Source organism: Pongo abelii, chromosome 17 (genome assembly GCF_028885655.2).
Source record: "Pongo abelii isolate AG06213 chromosome 17, NHGRI_mPonAbe1-v2.0_pri, whole genome shotgun sequence".
Lineage (NCBI taxonomy): Eukaryota > Metazoa > Chordata > Mammalia > Primates > Hominidae > Pongo > Pongo abelii.
The window spans coordinates 22,947,356-22,959,552 of NC_072002.2; the positions used below are offsets into that span (position 1 = coordinate 22,947,356).

General features: G+C 39.5%; 1 protein-coding gene across 12 annotated transcripts in view; it reads right to left on the bottom strand.

Annotated features, from left to right (window-relative positions):
• The window catches only part of PIEZO2 (piezo type mechanosensitive ion channel component 2), a 474,768-nt gene that overhangs the window by 39,692 nt on the left and 422,879 nt on the right, over positions 1-12,197 (bottom strand). For all 12 annotated transcript variants that reach the window (XM_024235892.3, XM_063716831.1, XM_054538165.2 and 9 more), the window contains 3 exons: positions 8,009-8,068; positions 5,459-5,625; positions 4,575-4,741 (listed from right to left, as the gene is read on the bottom strand). In XM_024235892.3, coding sequence (XP_024091660.3) covers positions 4,575-4,741; positions 5,459-5,625; positions 8,009-8,068 — 394 coding nt within the window. The remainder of the gene's footprint in view (positions 1-4,574; positions 4,742-5,458; positions 5,626-8,008; positions 8,069-12,197) is intronic.

The following is a 12,197-nucleotide window of genomic DNA, read 5'->3' on the forward strand; positions in this document are numbered from 1 at the left end:
AAAAGCCCTGTTTATCTTGTTAACTCTTGGATGGAGTTCTCAGAACCTACGTAATCCCACACAGTTGGGTTCCCGGTAGGGCAACTAATATGTCACACAGTCCAGGACAGTTTAAAAGTGAATAGGAAGGGGAGGAAATGTATAAAAATAGGCCCCGACAGTAGGCCCAAGGGGACGGCTGCCATCACCTGCCTGACGGGCCCCCCCACTGCGAGCACCACAGGAACACACAGCAACCCCTCAGAGGACATATTTAAAATATTAACCACCTCCTACCTGGGAATGCCCCTCAGAATGTTAATTAATGTTTTCTGTGTTATCTGATTATATAAAGCAACCATTAAAAAATGTTTGCCATTTTACATCTGGATTTGAAAGAAACCGTGACTATTCTCATAAGTCAAAGGGACTACAAATCCACTTGTTAGGATCCCACCCAGACTCTGTCTGCTGTCTGCTTAAAGGTAAAATTCATGCCACTGGCCTCGGAGCAGGGGCCATGAAGGGCACTGGCCACACTGGGTGAGCATGACCTCACTGGGAAGTGGCAGCCTCCTGGCCACCAGACCCTTCCCAATGACTTCCACTGCAGAACCTCTTCTAGGGAGGGTTACTACCTTTCCAGCAATCAGCATGGCTCCCTGGAGACTACAGTGTAGACAAATGATGATTTGGAAATTAGAAATATGGCTCGCTGCAGAAAAGGGCAAGTGAGGTAACCCCTTTACTGGCAACAAGATAGGCCCTATTCTGTCTCCCCTTTCTTTAGGTTGAAAAACAAAATAAAAATACATTAAAACCTAATTCTAAAGGTGCTGGTTTCCTACTAGTTATTGTATTTACTGACTGACCATTTTAAAACTGAGGGGATATTTTGACAGTCTTTGTGTCAAAAAGCAATCGATGAATTTAAATATCTCTTAACTCACAATATTTTTTATCAGGAGTGTGGTTTCCTATTTGCAATCTTAGGTCAGATTTAAAGGCAATTACTTGAGTTTATTTTAACCAGTTGTTTTTCCTCCTGAATTGTGATTTATAATATTTAATTTCTTAATGGGGCATATTGTTCATTGTTATGCAGTTAAAAGTCATAAAGATGGGATTCACCTATGTTTATTTTATGAAAAATTTATTTTCAATTCACCTTTGAATATTCTCTGAGGCCACTGATTCAGAGTTTGGTTCTAGAGCATCTTTTCTCAAGCCAGGCTCACGTGTGATACTCAGGAGGCCTATAAAACCCTTGAGATTGTATGAAAAAAATTGTATCTTTGTATGATTTTTCCCTGTGGGAGACTATATGGCTTCATGAAATTTCAAAAGAGGTTCATTAAAAAATGTCACCAATTACTGTTAGTGTCATCACAAATTAATGAAGAAAGGCAATTCTATTCATTACGCATTTCGCTTGCCACACTTGGGGATTCAGGTAACAAAAAAAATCTCTGTATTACAAAATGAAGCAAGAAGGAAGGTTAAAAAAAGGCATTTGAAAAATTTTACAAATCGCATGATGGGGCAGCATATTTTCTCGAAGAAAGACGTAAAGGTGCAATATTCAAACTCAACACTGCGCATGTATGTGATCGTATTCTTCACCACGCGGGAGGAAATGATTCCAGTTGAATATGATCATGACTTTCGGTTAAGTTCACTAGAGCTGTCTGAGCCTTTTATTTTAGAATTTAAAAGTAATAAAGACATAGTTTGGATGAGACCCAGTCCATATTGGATATATACAGAGCAGTATAGTCCAAAGCTGAGAGCGGTGGGATGCGTGTGACTGTTACGCAAAAATAAATGAACAAATAAAAGAAACATCATTTGGGACATGTAGGTGTAGAGAATCTCAGCATTTCTTTCATCATATCATTCTCTTGGTTTTTAAAAAAGGGTTGTTTGATCATGAATAGTTCCTACAGCGGGTAGATTTAGAAATGTTTAGATTCCCCAATATCCCTTCATTCACCCTGTAACTAGGAAGCAGCACCAGTCAGCATCTCGAGTGCTCACCACATTTGGACAAATCTTGGCTCCCCACCCACCCTGCTGCACAAACCTGTAGGCTTTCAAAGACTTGCCCATGCAGGGTCCCTCTAGGATTAAGGGAGGACCTAGCTGGACTACTTAAGAGCTTAGGTAACATGGAGCTAGACACGGATTTTAAGTTTTAGCATTAAAATGAATTAAGTACATTGAATTTAAAGAGAGAATGATTCAGTTTAAATACAATGATCAATAGATAGGGAGACAATTGTTACAATAAGAACGAATTGAATACATCTGGAAGCTTCTAAATAGAACAGTTATAATAGCTTTCAAAAAGTAAAAATAAAATTCAAAATAAAGAATGACTTTTTGTCTGAATGGAATCTGTCAAAGAAGAAGACAGAAGCTCCCCTTTCAAAATGTTGATTGTGGGAGGTTTTCAGGAAGACACAATGACGCTCTGGTAACACTCACCAGTGGAAGGATATGATATTAAATGTTTTCTTTGTAACTTTGATATTACTAATGGTTTCAGAAATTAATAATTGAGAAATGTGCATATTCTTGGGTAGAAAGACACTGAAAAAGAAAGTTTTATGATGACACAGTTTTCTAATAATCAATTATTTTATTCTATGAATTAAAACTTTAAACCAAATCTCAATTAGGAAATAAATGTTTGACCTTGAAATCATAAAGAGTTTCTGTCCTAAATGTTTCTTCTTTCCACAAAAATATACAATAATAGATGAAATATCTGTGTCTTTGGAACTCATAAATAAGCGAAGATTATTAACCAATTAAAAGAAAAATGTAGTCTCTTTTATTCTCCTTCAAAAGACTAAAAGAATCAATACCCATTTTAGGGGGGCAGGCGGGGATATACCCATGCACAGTGTTATCTGCACGAATATTACTTCTAAATCAATCTAGGCATGAATATATATATTTTAAATTAGACTTAGCATCTTATTTTAAAACTTGGATTTTTACTAAATATATGTATATATTTTACTGTGTATATATATCACAAAGATCTTTTCATACCAATAAACATGGAGCTGCCTCAATAATAATTATTGGGTAGCAAAATAATAGGCATAATTAGAGAGGCTCAAATACAGGAATGCAGCAACAGTTACTTAGCACTTTAGGGCAAAACTTTTTTTTTTTTTTTTTTTTTACCCACATTCCTCACTCAGTTTGTAATTCCAACATCCAGTTGTCTGTTTTGGGTTTGGTATCAATAAAATGGTCTCAGCTCCCTCTCCTATTTCATCTGGAAATATATCCAGCATTTGTGAAAGACAAATACTTTTCCAGGTCATTAGTGCCTTGCTCTAAAGTGTGACTCTAAAGCCATCCAGGAGTTTCTGACCAGCCGTCAGAGACACCAGTCTCTACTGTCCTCCCCAGGGCAAGCATTTTAGGAGGTAATGGACTTATCTCAGTTCTTCCTAGGCTCAAAGCATTTAGGGGATTACTCTTATCTTTATATGCCTCTCCCAGAATAGAGCCCAGGGCTTGGCACAGAATAGCTGATACTCAACATGTTTAATGAAAAACAAAACATGAATGTTCTCAGTGATACAATTCTTTACCCATGAAAGTGGCTATAAGGTTAATTCATTTGGTCTAGCGCTTCACCCTAACAAGGCGATTTTTCCTCCTAAGACCGGGACTTCTGCTTTAACTTAGAATCTAGCTCTGTACAATTGTTATCAGCTATCTAGAACACTGTGATGCAAAGAATTCTGAGGCCTTTCTGGGACAGGCAGTAAGTTGGGCTGCGGCGCAGGAAGAGGCAATGAGAGACAGCATACTAGGGTGGCTGAGAGCTTGGGTTCTGAGCTAAACCACATGATTTTGGATTGTGGGTCCGCTTTTATATACATCCTAGCTGTGTGACTTTGGTATGTTTCTTAATCTCTCTGTAACCGAATTCTGTCTTTGCAAAACAGGGATAATAATAGCATGCATCTCGTAGGGTCTTAGAGGATAAAATGAGGTAACCCAGGTACAGTGCTTAGTGCTGGCCCCTGGCGAATCCATTAGTACTGTGTCGTCCGACAATCCTGTTGTGAAACAATGCATACAATAGTAAACTCAGAGAAGATGGAAGCTAACAGAATACTTTTTGGGAATTTTTATCATAAACCTTAAGATAACAATTCTGAAGGGAAAGATCAAGGATAGCAACAGAAGTAGAAGACCCTAATGTAGAAGACACTGTGGATCGGCTATCTTGAAAGGCACTAAAGATGTCCCACAAATAATAACTTTGGGGTTGGGAGGGATCATTCTTCCTTGCCTCCAGCCTGGAAATCTCTATACTGTGCCTTTGGGTCACACAGGTATAGCTAATAGTGTCTTACTGATATCTGCTTTTATCTGGTTTCTTCTAGGCGAGGACAATGTTCCTTATAGTTTGTTGTACATGTAGATGGCGACAGCTGGAAGAGGGTGGGGGTCCATGCATGGTTTTGATGAACTTTCACCTCACACATTCATTACTTATATTTGATGACATCCACCTCATTTACCTTTGTCAAAAGTAAACCCATTGTTAGAAAGTGAAATACCTGGAGATACTGTCATGTGAATCTAAACTATCCATCCTGTCGGCTGTCTGTGCACCTGAAGCAGCTCCGGGATGCTCGTCAATGGTGTCCAGTCCCGACTCTCTGGAAAGGTTCATGATGTGGTTCTGATAGTACATGTGGATGCTCTCCCGAGTTGGAACATTGCCCTGAGGAGAATGAGACATTGCCACAGTTCTTATGGAGGCATCTACCTGTATAGCCACCTGGCATTTCTCAACGCAGACAGCTTTTCGTACCCATGCATGCCGGGATAAGGATTAGGACCATGCTAGGAAAGTGGGGATTCATGTCAACTCATTTCATAAGTGGTTTCCAACATTACTAGGTAGATCTAAGTAAATGTCTTCTTATAGGTAGATAATTTTGCCAAACCATAGTAACTTTTCAAGAAATGAACTATTATTTTTAAATACAGTCTTTAAATCATAGATTTTGTTATTCTGCGTATGTCCTACTTTTTCTTATAAAAAAGTTTTAGATCAAACTTTCCAGACTTCAGTGTTCAGGAGGGAGAAAAAAAACACCACTTTCTACACTTTCTAGACTAAAACTATAATTCTCTATTAGATATAGGGATATAGAACAAAGCAAAGTCTGTACACCTGCAAACTGTGGTGAGGGGAGGGATAGGATGAATAAAGTTGCCATTCTGTGATGTGTGTGTGTAGGTGCATGTGCATGACATTTAATTATTTTAATTCTTAGTGTGGAATAGATTTAAATATACAGAAAAGCAAAGGGGTTATGCCACAACTGCCTGGAAAGAAAGGGCTTTGTCTTATCCTACCTGGAGTTTTGGACATTGACTTTTAATGTCTTCTTAATGTGGGAAGGAGCAAAAAGAATTACACCAGCAGTGTTACCTTCTTAATTTCTCTGGTCAGCATGCATCGTTCAATTCTCAGAACTGTAGATATATCAATATGCTCCCTTGAAATGGAGTTAAGCCAAGTAGTGAAACTGTCCACTGTTGCCAGAAATAGGACCCAGGTAAATTTCAAAATATTAAATATCCTCTTGATGATGTTATCTAGGAGGAAGAAAGCCAACAAGATGTTAAAGGAACGAAATACCATTGATTTTGCTTTTCCGTAGCTCTGCGATGTTTTACCAAAGCTGGACCTGGCTCTTGGCCTGTGCATCTAATAAGGCATATGACTCAGATACTCATCACGCACAGAGGAGAGCTGCCATGCAGGCAGCTTTTGTGGGGCTTTGCACACTCGCAGTGGCAGACCAAATCAGGATAGAACTTGTAATCTTTAGTGGAAATAGCAAGCAGAGCGGCTCCCTATGCAGCTGACCCTTGAACAACATGGGTTTGGACTGCGTGGATCCACTCTACGCGTGGATTGTTTTCAGTAAAAGGAACTCCAAACGTGCCTGCCTCTTCTGTTTCCCCTTCCACCTTCTCTCCTCCACGTCTTCTGCCTCTGCCACCCCTAAGACAGCAAAACCAACCCCTCTTCTTCCTCCTCCTCTTCAGCCCACTCAAGGGAAAGATGACGAGGATGACAGCTTTATGATGGTCCACTTCCATTTACTGAATAGGAACTATATTTTCTTTCTGATTTTCTTCATGACATTTTCTCTAGCTTCCTTATATAATATGTGTATATAGTGACATCTGATGTTCTGTGTGACAATTTCCCACCTGTGCTGTCACTACCCTGGTGACACCCAAACCTCAAAACCATGTCACACCTAACAGTCTTCCATGAGGTACATTTAGGAAGCAAGGAAAAGACAGGGTATCTTTTGCTGAGCAAGGAGGCACAGGAAGAGAACGGCCACTGCTTGAAGCTGAATGAAGTGAGTCACTGTGGCTACTGAACAAGAGATGCCACGAGCACCTATGTTTCCCTCTCCACCCCTCCTCACATCCTTTACAAAATCTCAAGCAAGGTATGTATTTCTCACAATCGTTCAGATAGAGTCTCTAGCTGCTCTGTGTAGACATAAAGGGGAAGCTTGGCTCTGGAGGATGAAAGGCTTGGAGTTACACCCATCAATGAACTTTAGCAGCTCCTTATATTTTCGACAGGTATTTTTCTCATATCCACAATTGTTTTCTTAGAAATGATGAAGATGAACATTATTATGGCATAGTTTTGCTACAGTGGGCCTGATGGTAAGGCTGCAGCCACTGCACTGGAGACATGAATCACAGGCGCTTTGTGAACCTGGGTGACGACTCACCAACACGGAAAGTGAGGACTCGAGTTTAACCACAGGGGCAGTAGGGCACAGTGGTTAAGAGCACACACTCTGGATTCAGACTCCTTGGGTTCAAATCCCAGCTCTACTCTTTAGTGGTTATATAGGCTTGGTTAATACAACTAAGAGGTTAAGTCGATTAATCTCTCTCTGCCTCAGTTCCCTGTTTTGAGAGAGTTAAACAAGTTAATATACTCCAAACTCAAAAAAGTGCCTGAGAAACAAGACACGTGATCTGAAGTGTTGGCAGCTGTTCGGTGTGAGGCTTTGCAGCAATAAGAGTGTCCAGGTCCACATATATGTGTGTCCAATGACCTAGAATTGGAAGTCTGGGTTTGAGGACTGGCACGGTGGAGGGCATTAGGTGGCCTTCAGTAAGTCTCCTTTCATGCCAGCAGAGGGCAGACTTGGAAGCATTTGTGTGGGGACACAAAGAGCCTGACGCCTGGCCTGCTGATAGATAACCGCATAGGCAGTCCAAAGCAGACGAAGAAATAACCGCCTAGGCGCTCCAAAGCAAATGAAGAAATGGCATGATTAGAGAGGGCTAGAGAGCATCGAGTTCATTTCATTTGGAGGCTTTGGCCTTTTTCTCTTCCTGCATAAAGACACCTTCCTCCAAATCACATACTATGAAGAGCCCAAATGGCACTGTGGCTGGACCTGGAGTTAGAAGACAAGGGTTCTATCCCTGACTCTCTTACTTATCTGTGGAATCCAGAACAAGTCACCAACTCACTGAGCTTGGTTTTCCCCTCCTAAAATGAAGAGTTTGGCCCTAACCTTCTAGAGTATCTCTAATTTCCCCAGTCCTACTTATCTCTCATTTACCTCCTCCTCTCTGTGTTTTTTAAAAATAATTGCCCGTATTTTTTGTGTGTGCCTTCATTCTGATGGCTTCCATGGGACATTAAGAATTTGCTCCCTAAAAGCCTCTTTCATAGGTGCTTGCATAAAGGAATTTACAAACTGACGCTAATTCAACATTTTATCCAACTGCATAAAGTCCAGACCTGCTTTTCAGAGTCATTTTGCAATTTCAGTGGAGATGAGATTCCAAGGGATACTGATTATTTACTCATAGTCCAGAAAACAGTGTTCAATTCACGATTTTTCAGGCAGCCTTCCATTTATACCATCTGGGCAGGTATCATTTTCAAAGTTCCCACAGCTCATATTTGTCTTTATTTTGTTACCTGGTCCATCGGATTTCTTTTTGATTGGTTCATCCTCCCGGTCTTCCCATTCCACAGGACCTGCCAAGTGTGTTCAATAAAGATGAGTTAAATTCCATTTAGGGTAAATTAAATGCCAATGTTACTCTTCTAGATTAAAAGGAATTTTATAATTAACTCTAGGACATTCTGTCTATTTCAAGAGTTCCTCAGGAAAAGTTGTTAGAATTCATAGCTCTTAGATTATTTTACTCCACGCCAGCATAAAAATTATGTAAACCAAGGATGTGTAAACTACATTTGCTGGTGGGTACTGGCCAGTACTGGTGGGCTGACTGTTGTCAAATGGCCTGTGAGTTCAGAATGGCTTTTATATTTTTAATAGTTGAAAAATCTAAAGGAGAATAATATTTGGTGCATGTGAAAATTATGTGAAATTCAAATTTAACAGTCATGCCCATTTGTCTGTATATTATCTATAGCTGCTTTTGCCCTATAATGGCAGATTTGAGTTGCAACAGAGACTTCATGAATAGTAAACTTTAAAATATTTACTATCAATGCTGGGTGCAGTGGCTCATGCCTGTAGTCCCAGCACTTTAGGAGGTTGAGGAGAGAGGATAGCTTGAGCCCAGGAGTTTGAGACCAGCCTGGGCAACACAGTGAGACCTCGTCTCTACAGAAAATCAAAATATTAGCTGGGTGTGGTGGTGCGCACCTGTGGTCCCAGCTATTTGGGAGGCTGAGGGTGGGAGGATTGCTTGAACCTGGGAGCCGTGATTGTGCCACTGCACTCCAGCCTAGGCAAAAGAGTGAGACCTTGTCTAAAATAAATAAATAAATAAATAAATTTGCTATGAGGTTCTTTATATAAAATGTTTGTCATATCTTAAAATGACATAGATTTCATTTCATTTCATAGCCTCTTATTTAAGGCTAAAATGGTCAGATCTAGCAAATGAAAGTGCAGGATAGCCAGTTAAATTTGAATGTAAGATAAACAAGGAATTTTAAATTTAAGAACATTTAAAAATATATTTAGGAGAGATAAGTGCAGATTCCTTACAAGCACGTATTGTGTCATGGTAAGGTCTGGGATTCTGGTGAACCCATCACCAAATGGCAAACATTGTACCCAACAGGTAATTTTTCAACCCTCAATCCCCCTGTCCCCAACTCTCCCGCATTTGATAATCTCCAGTGTCTATGACTGCCCTCCGTATGCCCATGTGCACCCATTGCTTAGGTCCCACTGATAAGTGAGAACATGAGGTATTTGACTTTCTGCATTATTTCAGTTAGGATAATGGCCTCCAGTTCATCCATGTTGCTGCAGAAGACATGATTTCATTCATTTTTATGGCAGAGTAGTATTCCATGACATATACATATATATCATTTTCTTTATCCAGTCCTCCGTTGATGGACACTTAGGTTGATTACATATTTATGCTATTGTGAATAGTGCTACAATAAACAAGTGAGTGCAGGTACCTTTTTGATATAATGATTTTCTTCCCTTTGAATATATACATAGTACTGGGACTGCTGGATTCAAGGGTAGTTCTATGTTTAGTTCTTTAAGAAATCTTCATTTTTTTGGAGGTGTTAATTTTATTTATTTGGGTACCAGTGATTGATTCCAAATAAACCTTTTTACAAAAAGGATATAAGGTGGTTTAGGGTTACATATGAAATATAACAGGATAACAGGTAGATGAGAAAGTAAAATGAAAAAATCAGGTTAGGAGACACAAAATAGACCCAGGGATGAGGCTAGAACATTTATAATTTGGTGTTGATGCTGTCATCTGATAGAGGATGTTGTTCATACTGTTGCTCTGAGGAAGTACTTCTTGAGAATTTTCAAATAATGATGTGAAGTTTGAGGTAGGTATCTTAAATCTTCATATTTTTAAAGTATAAGTATGTTCCATGAAATATGTCCAGATTATACTTAAGCTAAACATTATTTGTTATGTTAAAAACTCAAACTGGGCTTCATATATATATAAAGGATATATATATGTATATATGAATATATGAACATGTGTGTGTGTGTGTGTGTGTGTGTGTGTGTGTGTGTGTATATATATAAAGCCCAGGTAACATATAGAGAGAATATATATATCATATATATTCTCTGTGTGTGTGTATATATATATATATAATATATATATCTCATGTATATATGTCCTATATATATTCTGTCTGTGTGTGTGTGTGTGTGTGTGTGTATGTGTGTGTGTCTCTCTCTCTATATATATATATATTTAATATATATATATTTAATATATATATATATATATATATATATATATATGAGTCAGGTCTTGCTCTGTTGCCCACATTGGAGTGCAATGGTGTGATCATAGCTCACTGCAGCCTTGAACTCCATGGCCCAAGTGATCCTCCCTCCTCAGCCTCCCAAGTAGCTAGGACCACAAGTGTGCAACACCACACCTGACTATATTAAGAAAAAATCTTTTTAGAGATGTTGCTCGGGCTGGTCTCAAACTCCTAGGCTCAAGTGATCCTTCTACCGCAGCGTCCCAAGTTGCTGAGATTACAGGCGTGAGCCACAGCTCCTGGCTCAGTTTCCTGCATTTTATCTGGTTACCCTATCTAAGGTCATTCATCATCTGACTCTTCTCAAACTTATTTTCTGCCATCCTCTTTACTACTGCTGCTCCACATCTGGTCTTGACCAGCTACGCTGACCTGCTCTTTATTTTTTATGCATGGGCTTGCTTTCTTCTGCTAGAATGTCAGGCTGTGTGCAAATACTCCCTTCTTCATGGAGCGTTCCCTGAAGACATACTTAGCTACAAGAAATCCTTTCTCCCTCAGGTCCCACATTACTTTATCTCTACTTTTTAAAATGGAACTTTGCAGTTTTGATATCATTAGGAATTTTTTCCCTATACTTATCTTGCCTACCAGTTACAATGAAAGGCTTTAGAACAAAGAAGTCTAGTAGGAATTTCAGACCCACTACTCACTGAATGGCTGTGTGACCTCAGGCAAGTTGCTTCTTTCTCTGGGACCTTATTTGCTCCTCTGTAGAGCAGGGATAATAAAATGACCCTGTGCTGTTGCAAGGATTGAATTAGTTACTACAGTATACATAAGGCACATATGACAACAGCTGGCACTTCAGAAGAATGGGATCTATGTGCTTCATCTATCTGGAAGACATGACGCCTCGTACCAAGAAAGTGCTGAGTAAATATTCATTAAAAGAGTATCTTTAAATTATTGCTGTCTTTGATTGGTAGGTTAAGAGTGCTGCCTGTGCACAATAAATAATCTTCATGACACAGAGCAAGGAGCTATTTTCAAGATGACCAAAGAACAAATTTTTGTAACTGATCGAAACATTCCAGAAGGACAAATGTCTGAGAACAGCAAACACAATTCTGAAAAAAAAAGGTAGTGAGAGGAGTTTGCCTCACTAAAAATTAAAACGAACTCTATAGTTACTAGACTCAACAGTATGTGGCACTGACCCAGAGCGAGACAATACAAGGGAAGATCAAAATACAGAGTCTGAAAACATACCCGAGAAGAAAGAGAGCCTAACACTGACAAATGAGGCATTTAAATCCAGTAGGAAAAGGATGAATCATCTTAATAAACTGGAATAACGTAATTGTCTATCCATCTAAAAGTGAACAAATTAGATCTCCACTTCATAGAATAAAAATTTAAGATGTAGCCGGGTGCGGTGGCTCATGCCTGTAATCCCAGCACTTTGGGAGGCCGAGGCGGGAGGATCACAAGTAGACCATCCTGGCCAACATGATGAAACCCGGTCTCTATTAAAATACAAAAAATTAGCCAGGCGTGGTGGTGCGTGCCTGTAATCTGAGCTACTCAGGAGGCTGAGGCAGGAGAATTGCTTGAACCCGGGAGGCGGAGGTTGCAATGAGCTGATATTGTGCAACTTCACTCAAGCCTGGCAACAGAGCAAGACTCCATCTCAAAAAAAAAAAAAAAAAATTAAGATGTAAGTAAAATTAATAGAAAATCTGGGAAACATCTGCATCATATTTGGGAGGAGAGATTTTTTTTTTTTTTTCTGAGGCAAAGTCTCACTCTGTCACCCAGGCTAGAGTGCAGTGGTGCGGTCTCAGCTCACTGCAACCTCCACTTCCCAGGTTCAAGTGATTCTCCTGCCTCAGCCTCCAGAGTAGCTGGGATTACAGGT